The 9,526-nt window shown below is 41.3% G+C and overlaps 1 protein-coding gene across 1 annotated transcript; it reads left to right on the forward strand.

Annotated features, from left to right (window-relative positions):
* The first annotated feature begins 1,323 nt into the window (after positions 1–1,323).
* On the forward strand, positions 1,324–2,103 carry LOC120853750 (UPF0235 protein C15orf40 homolog). Its single transcript, XM_040227662.1, has one exon. It carries the CDS (start codon positions 1,324–1,326, stop codon positions 1,681–1,683), a length of 360 nt encoding a protein of 119 aa, XP_040083596.1. The 3' UTR covers positions 1,684–2,103.
* Positions 2,104–9,526: the final 7,423 nt, after the last annotated feature.

Genomic DNA, 9,526 nt, shown 5'->3' on the forward strand with positions numbered 1-9,526 from the left:
CGACTGGCTCTCGGGTTCTAAAAGCCTGCAGCCGCTCCTGAGTGGACAGGATTCTGGATGCAGCCAAAGCATTTGGGACCTGGTGGGTTTGGTGAGTGGATTTCACCTGGGTGTGAGAAAAGATATCTCTGGGGTAGGGGAAGAGAGGAAGAAGGAAAGCAGTGACAGTACAGAAATGGGGGTTCTGACGGAGGGGGGAACGTCCTGTAAACTAGAAAGAGGCCTGGGGGCCCCCAAAGAGGAAGTGAGCTGTGTGGTGTGGCTCAGCACAAGTGACGCCTTGGCCCTCAGAGCGTCCCGTTGCAGCGTGGTTCAGAGAGAGGCACGTTCCTGCCTGAGACGGCCGTCGCGGTGGCAGCGGAGCTCCAGCCTTAGGAGGAACACGACCTTGAAAGGAGGGCTCGTGTTGCAGAGGCTGTGGGCGGAGGGGGCAAGTGATGTCTCAGTGGGCGAGTGGGCAGCTGCACTCCCTCCCTCACTGGGTGCCTTCACAGGGCTGGTGTGGTCGGCGGGATTGCAGAGCTCCCTTCCCCTTCCTGAGCCATTCTCCCATCCCCTGGTTAGTCAGTCAAGCACCAACCTAATACAGCGGGGAGGCGACTTGGCCAGTGGAATTAAGGTGACCAACCAGCTGACTTAGAGACATCAGCCTGGATTACCCAGGCCCAGACAAGAATGTCAATATGCTCTTTGAATGGCTGGGCTCATGCTGGTGAAGCGCTGGGGCCTGCCGCTGCTTGGGAGGAAGTGCCAGCTGTCTGGGGGTTCTCAAAACTGCCCAAGTTTCTGCCTTGTCTGGCTTCTCAGCTGGGCAGCAGCAGGTGTTCCCGGTCCCTTGTCTGAGCAAACCCGGCAGGCAGCTCTGCAAGCAAGAATGCTGCAGTGGGTTGCCATTTCCTTTTCTGATGCATCCTCCCAGCCCAGAGATTGAACCTGTGTCTCCTGCATTGGCAGGTGGATTCTCTACCACCGAGCCAACTTCCAGTTAAAACACAAGTCATGGGGGTGTACGTATAGCACAGTAACTATAGTGTTTTCTTGTTTTCCTCTAGTCTAATTGAGATATAATTGACATACAGCACTATATAAGTTTGGGCTTCCCAGGTCCTAGTGGTAAAGAACCTGCCTGCCAACGCAAGAGACTTAAGAGATGTGGGCTCAATCCCTGGGTCGGGAAGATCCCCTGGAGAAGGGCATGGCAGCCCACTCCAGTATTCTTGCCTGGAGAGTTCCATGGACAGAAGAGCTTGATGGGCTACAATCCACAGGGTCGCACAGAGTCAGACACGACTGAAGCGACTTAGCACACACCCAGACTATATAATGAACAAGGGTGGAAACCAGAGCAAGGAGCCAGAGAGACCACTCCCTCCCTTAGGTCCTGTGACAGTTGATCCTAAAGGTGGTGTCAGCATAGCCATCCATGCCAAACCTGGTTCCAAACAAAATGCTGTTGCAGACGTGACAACCGAGGCTGTGAGTGTGGCCACTGCAGCGCCTCCGACGGAGGGAGAGGCTAACGCGGAGCTGTGTCGCTATCTTTCCAAAGTCTTAGAACTCAGGAAGAGTGATGTGGTTTTGGATAAGGGTGGTAAATCTCGTGAAAAATTGGTGAAGCTTTTGGCCTCCACACTTCTGGAAGAGATCTTGGAGAAATTGAAAAAGCAAGTTGAAAAGAAATAAAAGCAAGAAACGAAAAGTATGTCCTTGAGAAACTTTTTTTATTGCTAATGATGGAGAGACTGTTAAAATACACTTTAATACAGAGAATGTGTAAATATATTTAATAAGAACAGGACTCAAAAAAGAAGTATGAAGATTAAAAGTACTGGACATGGAACTTAGGTTCTCAAATCCCTGATCCCAAACAGCTCGGGACATGTTACTCTGTTTTCACAGAATTACAGAGTACAGAACTGGAAAGGATATTTAGGATGACCTGATTCAGCCCCTTTCATTTTGTGATGAGGCTTCTGACTTCAGAAGTTGAGAGTATTCAGGATCACTTGGTGCAAGCTGGCAGCTAGAACTTAGATCCTTTGGCTTCTAGCTGAATGCAGTTTATCCTGGTTGTAAATTAAAATGGTAATATTTCCACAGCAATTACTGGAATTCTGGGGACTGCCTTCTAATCCAGTTTAAAAGTGACAGAGGAAACCTGTCACACTGCTTCATAGTGTCACTTTATATTTTTAAATGCTTATGTAAATGGCTTCCCTGGTATTGTAGCTGGTCAAGAATCCACGTACAATGTAGGAGACCCTGGTTCGATTCCTGGGTCAGGAAGATCCACTGGAGAAGGGATAGGCTACCCACTCCAGTATTCTTGGGCTTCCCTGGTGGCTCAGCTGGTAAGGAATCTGCCTGCAATGCAGGAGACCTGGGTTCAATCACTGGGTTGGGAAGATACCCTGGAGAAGGGAACAGCTACCCACTCCAGTACTCTTGCCTGGAAAATCCCATGGATGGAGGAGCCTGGTAGGCTGCAGTCCATGGGGTCACTAAGAGTCAGACACGACTGAGCGACTTCACTTTCACTTTTCACTTTCATGCATTGGAGAAGGAAATGGCAACCCACTCCAGTGTTCTTGCCTGGAGAATCCCAGGGACGGGGGAGCCTGGTGGGCTGCCGTCTCTGGGGTCGCACAGAGTCGGACACGACTGAATCGACTTAGCAGACTATATAAATTGAAGGTGTACAGCATGGTTGGACCTGCATACGTCAAGAAATGATCACCAGGGTAAGTTTAGTGAAACATCCATCATCTTATATAGATGCAGAATTGAAGACCTAGAGAAAATTTTTTTCTTGTGATTGACAACTGAAGATTTACTCTCTTAAGAACCTTCCTATGTAACATGTTGTTCAGTCTCCAAGTTGTATTTGACTATTTTGTGACCCCATGGACTATAGCCCGCCAGGCTGATCTGTCCATAGGATTTCTCCGGTAAGAGTACTGGAGTGGCTTGCCATTTCCTCCTCCAGGGGATCTTCCTGACCCAGGAATTGAACCTGTATCTCCTGCACTGGCAGGCAGATTCTTTACCAGGGAGCCACCTGGAAGCCCTCCTGTGTAACATACAGCAGTGTCAATTATATTTTATCATGAGGTACATTTTATCCCTAGTACTTACTTACTTTATAAGTGCAAGTTTGTACCTTTTGACCACCTTCATCCAATTCTCCCCTCCATTCTCCACCTCCCCAACCCCACCTCCAACCACGAATCTGATCTCTGTTTCCTATGAGTTCATTTGTGTGTGTGTGTCTGAAGTATAACTGACCTACAATACTATGTTAGTTCCTATTATACAACATAGTGATTTGATATTTCTCTATGTTTCAAACTGATCACTTTAAGTACTGTATGTTATCATGCAAAGATAGTACATGATTATTGACTATATTACCCACGCTATACATTTCATTCCTGTGTGGCATCCACTCTGAAACCAGAAGTTCATTCCTGCTCATTTCTCTACCTATTTCTTTTCTCCCCTCACCTCCAGCCCAGCAGCCACCTGCGTGGCCTCTGTATCTTTGACTCTCTTTCTGTTTTGTTACATTTGTTTTTAGTATATGTATTCCACATATAAGTGAAATCATACGATATTTGTCTTTCTCTGTTTGACTTAGTTCACTTAGCATAATATCTTCTAGGTCCAGCCATGTTGTCACAAATGGCAAGATTTAATTTTTAATGGCTGGGTGATATTCCTATATATATATATCATATATATACCCACACCACATCTTTATTCACTCACTTATCAGTAAGCACTTAGGTTGCTCCCATACTTGGTTATTATAAATGAGGCTGCATTGAACATATGGGTGCATATAGTTTTTTCTAATTGGTGTTTCTGTTTTCTTTGGATAAATCCCCAGGAGTGGAATTGCTGGATCATGTGGTAGTCCTATTTTTAACTTTTTGAGCAATCTCCATACTATTTTCCATAGTGGCTGCACCAATTTACTTTTTCACCAATAGTGTATGAAGTTCCTTTTTCTCTACTTTTTTTTTTTGCCAACACTTGTTATTTGTTGTCTTTTTAAAATAACAGCCATTTTGACAAATGTGAGATGATATCACATTGTGGTTTTGATTTGCATTTCCCTGATGATTAGTGATGATGAGCATTTTTTCATGTGCCTGTTGGCCGTCTGTATGTCTTGGGAAACGTCTGCTTAGATTGCCTGCCCATGTTTTAAATTGGATTTATTTTTTGTATTGAGTTGTATGAGTGCTTTTTATATTTTGGATATTAACTCTTTGTTGTATGTATCACTTGCAAATTTCTTCTCCCATTCAGAAGGTGGCTTTTTCATTTTGTTAATAGTTTGGTTCCCTGTGCAAAAGTTTGTTAGTTTGATGTAGTCTCCTTTGCTTATTTTTGTTTCCCTTTCTTGAAGAGAGACATCCAAAAAGCTATTACTAAGACTGCTGTCAAAAAATATATTGCCTACGTTTTCTTCTAGAAGTTTTATTGTTTCACATCTTATTTTCCAAGTCCTTTAGCCGATTCTGAATTAATTTTTGTGCATAGCGTGAGAGAGTAGTCCAGTGTGATTCTTTTGCATGTAGCTGTCCAGTTTTCCCAACATCATTTACGGAAGAGCTGTCTCCTCCCCATTTTATGTTCTTGTCTCCTTTATTGTCAATTAATTTGGCTCATATCTGGACTCTACATTCTGTCGATTCATTGATCTATAATGTTTTTCGCCAGTACTTACTGTTTGGATGACTTTGGGCTTCTCCGGTGGCTCAATGGTAAAGAATCCTGCAAATGCAGGAGACATGGTTTTAATCCTTGGGTCGAGAAGATCCCCGGAGAAGGAAATGGCAACCGACTGTAGTAGTCTTGCCTGGGAAATCTGGTGGACAGAGGAGCTTATCAGGCTACAGTTCATGGGGTTGCAAGAGTCAGACACCACTTAGCAACTAAACAACGACTGTTTGGATGACTGAAGCTTTGTAGAGTAGCTTGAAATCAGGGAATGTGGTGACTTCAGCTCTGTTCTTTCTCAAGATTATTTTGGCTATTTGGGGGAGTCTTTTGTGTTTCTATACAAATTTTAGAATTATTTGCTCTAGTTTCATGAAAAATGCCATTGATATTTTGATAGGGATTGTACTGAATCTGTAGATCACCTTGAGTAGTATGCTCATTTTAACAATGTTGGTTGTTGCAAACCGTGAGCATGGCGTATCTTTCCATCGGTTTGTACGGCCTTCAGTTTCTTCTATCAATATCTTATAGTTTTGAGTATAGGTCTTTTACCTCCTTTGTTAGACTTATTTACGTTTGAATGTCTATTTATTTGGCTGCCTTGTCTCAGTTGTGGCATGAGGGACCTTTGTTGCATCACGTGGAATCTTTTGTTACAGCGCACACTCTTTAGTTGTGGTGCAAGAGCTCAGTAGTTGCGGTGCACAGACTTAGTTGCTCCAAGGCATGTGGGATCTTAGTTCCCCAAGCAAGGCTTGACTCCAAGTCCCATGCATTGCAAGGTGGATTCTTAACTATTGGACCACCAGGGAAGTCCCTGTTCTTTTTGATGTAATTGTAAATGGGATTGTTTTCTCAGTTCTTCTTTCTGATAGTTAGGTGTTAGTGTTGAGAAATGAAACAGGTTTCTGTACATTAATTTTGTATCATGTGGGCTTACTGACTTCATTGATCAGTTTCTTGCTGATATTTTCAGCATTTTCTGTGTATAGTATCATATGTCATCTGTAAACAGTGATGGTTTTACTTCTTCCTTTCCAACTTGGATGCCTTTGATTCTTATCTGATTGCTGTGGCTAGGACTTTGAATACTAAGAATGGTATTGGAATGTTGAATAAAAGTGGTGAGATTAGGCATTCTTGTCCTGTTCCTGATCTCACAAGAAATACTTTCAGATTTTCACTGTTGAGTATGACATTAGCTGTGGGTTTATCATATTTGGCCTTTGTTATGTTGAGGTATGTTCCTTTTGTACCTACTTCGTTGAAAGTTTTAATCATAAATGGATGTTGAATCTTGTCAAAATCTCTTTTTGCATCTGTTATATGATTACATGATTTTTTTCTTCAATTTGTTCATGTGGTATGTTGCATTGACTGATTTGTAGATTTTGAACCATTCTTGTATCCCTGGGATAAATCTCACTTGATCATGGTGTTTGATCCTTTTAATGCATGGTTGGATTTTGTTGAGGATTTTTGCATCTATGTTTTTCAGTGATGTTGTCCTGTAATTTTCTTTATTTGTGAATTATTTGTTTGGTTTTGGTATCAGGGTGATGCTGGCCTTGTAGAATGAATTGGGGAGCATTCCTTCCTCTGTAATTTTTTGAAATAGTTTGAGAAGTATAGGTGTTGACTCTTTTCTAAATGTTAGGTAGAATTCACCCATGAAGCCATCTGATCCTGGACTTTTGCTTGCTGGGAATTTTTTTTTTCTTTCTTTTACAGATTCAGTTTCATTACTGATAATTTGTTTATTCGTGTTTTCTATTTCTTCCTGGTTCAGCCTTAGAACATTATACATTTCTAGGCATTTATTAATTTCTTCTAAGCTGTCCATTTTATTGGTGTGTAATTAATTGTTCATCGTAATCTCTTATGGTCCTCTATATATCTATGGTATTTGTTATAATTTCTTTTTTTATCTGATGTTATTGATTTAAGCTCTCTTTTTTCCCTGATGAGTCTAGCTAAATTATCTTTTTTTTTTTTAAATCTTTTAAAGATAGCTCTTAGTTTCATGTGTTTTATCTGTTTCTGCTCTGATCTTTATGATTTATTTTCTTTTACTAACTTTGGGCTTTGTTTGCTCTTCTTTTTCTAGTTCCTTTAGGTGTAAGGTTAGATTGTTCATTTGAGATTTTTCTTGCTTTATGAGATAGGCTTGTTTTGCTATAAGCTTCCTTCTTAGAACTGTCTTGCTATATTCCATAGCTTTTGGATTGCTGTATTTCCATTGGTCCCCAGATATTTATTAATTTCTTTCTTGATTTCTTCAGTAACCTGTTAAATGTTTAGCAGTATATTGGTTAGCTTCCATGTGTTAATGCTTTGTGCAGTTTTTTTTCTTATAGCTGATTTCTAGTCTCAGCATTGTGCTTGTAAAAGATACTTGATATGATTTCTATTTCCTTAAATTTACTGAGACTTGTTTTGTAGCCTAGTATGTGAAATATCCTGGAGACTGTTTCCTGACTATAGTTAATAATAGTGTATTGCACATTGAAAGAGTAAATCTTAAAATTTCTCATGACAAGGAGAAAAGGTTTGTCTCTGTGTGTGGTGATGGAGGTAAGTAGACTCTGTATGGTGATCATTTTTCAATGTGTACCAATATCAACTGAAGCATTATGCTGTACAACGGAAACTGACATGATGTTATATGTGAGTTAGGAAAAAAAGTGTCTGGAAAAAGCTCATGGCACTCCTGTGGGTGACCGGGGATACTAAGGGCTTGCTGAGATGTATGCTCCTGGTACATGGCTCTGCCGAGGCTCTGGGCTATTTAATGAGCCACCTTACATTCTTTTTGGAGTCCTGAGTAAGGCAGGGTATCTGCTTCTCTGGGAGCCCTGGGAAGGCTTTCAGGAGAAGCTTATCAAGTACTATGGTATATGGGTAAGGGGATAAACTCCACGATCAGGTGAATTTGGTCCGAATCCTGACTTTCCTTCTTGTTAGATGGGTAAACTTGCTTCTTAACCTCTCTGGGTAGTTCTTTCCTCATTTCTAAAATAGGGATATTAAGAGTATTTATTATTATTATTATTATTATTTTTTTTTTGCTTTGTTGTAAGTCTCTAATGAGATAACCTATATGAAGCAGCTGTTAAGACACACACAGGTAATCTTCCTGTGGTGATACACGAAAGGTCTAGACTGGGAGGTCTTACATCTGCTAGGACTCTGAAGCGTTCTATCAGGAGTTAGGGAAGAATGTTTGTTTACTAGGAATCAGTGTGTTTTCTTGTGTAGTGACGTTTGTAATTTTTGGCTATCCATTATCTAAACCTCACTTCCTAATAGCACCTATTACTTTCTCTCTTGGAGACCATACTCTTGGATATGGTTGTGGTGGAGGCAGTGTGCTTTTGCTAAAGAACTCAAAGGGGCCAGATCCTCCCCTCCCTGCCCAGCTGTGGGTAGAGTCCTTGCCTTTGATTTGACGAGTTAAACCCCCTGTCCCAGAAACTGTCTGTCTGTCTTTCTGGACTCCTCTTAGGTAGATACAGAGCCTTCCAGATTAATCAGCTTTTGTCTCCCATTTTCTATCCTATTCCCTTTAATGGCTAATTCTTCTATTTTATCTTCCAGAGTTTCTGTTGAATTTATTCCTTTAGCTATTATAATTCTAACTCCCAAGAGTTTGTGTCTGTTTTCTGATTGTCCCTTTCCCTCCCTAAAGATAGCACTCTGTCCTTGTTTCATGGATGTATATTGTCTTAGTCTGGCAGTTCAGGCAGCTCTAACAAAAACCCAATGACTGGATGGCTTATAGCACACAGAAATTTGCTGCCCACACTTCTGAGGGCTGCGCAGCCCTAGATCAGCCTGGCTGCCTTCTGGTGACGGCCCTCTTCCTGATTCATACCAGCACCTTCCTGCTGCCTCCTCACATGGTAGAAGATCTTGTTGATGAAGCCTCCACTGATCTTGTTGATGAAGCCTCCACTCTCATAGAGATCTTCCAAAGACCCAGTCCCCAATACGATCATCTTTGGAGGTTAAGATTTCAACATACAAATTTAGAGAGGACATAAATACAAATATTTGGACCATAGTACATTATCTTCTCATATTTCAAGGATGGTATTATTTATAGATTTTTTTTTTTTCTTTCCAAAGTGTTCCTCTGATCTCTTTATGGCCTCTTTCTCACCCTGCTTGAGCTGATTTTGTTCTCACTGTTTGGTCTCTCACCTTTTAGAGTGAGACACTATAAAGCCGATTAAAAGCTCCCTGGGCATTCCAGCCCTATCACTCCATAATTAACAATAATCCTAATATTCCTTCTCTGTTGCATGTTTTTTCTCTGCATTTTATTATAATGCTTTCCATTGTTTGATATGTTCCATTATGTAATGACTATACTTACAATTATCCCATTGTTTTACTGGGCATTAAGTTTTTCCTTTTTTCTCTTTTTGCTTTTAGAGATAAGTTTGCTACATTTTGCGGGGCTCTAAAATCACTGCAGATGGTTACTGCAGTCATGAAATTAAAAGACACTTGCTCCTTGGAAGAAAATTTATGACTAGCCTAGACAGCATATTGAAAAGCAGAGACATTACTTTGCCAGCAAAGGTCCATCTAGTCAAAGCTATGGTTTTTCCAGTAGTCATGTATGAACCTCACAGTTGGACTATAAAGAAAGCTGAGTACCAAAGAACTGATGCTTTTGAACTGTGGTGTTGGAGAAGACTCTTGAGCGTCCCTTGGACAGCAAGGAGATCGAACCAGTCAATGCTAAAGAAAATCAGTCCTGAATATTCATTGGAAGGACTGATGCTGA

This window comes from Oryx dammah, unplaced genomic scaffold, assembly GCF_014754425.2.
Source record: "Oryx dammah isolate SB20612 unplaced genomic scaffold, SCBI_Odam_1.1 HiC_scaffold_26, whole genome shotgun sequence".
NCBI classification, from domain to species: domain Eukaryota; kingdom Metazoa; phylum Chordata; class Mammalia; order Artiodactyla; family Bovidae; genus Oryx; species Oryx dammah.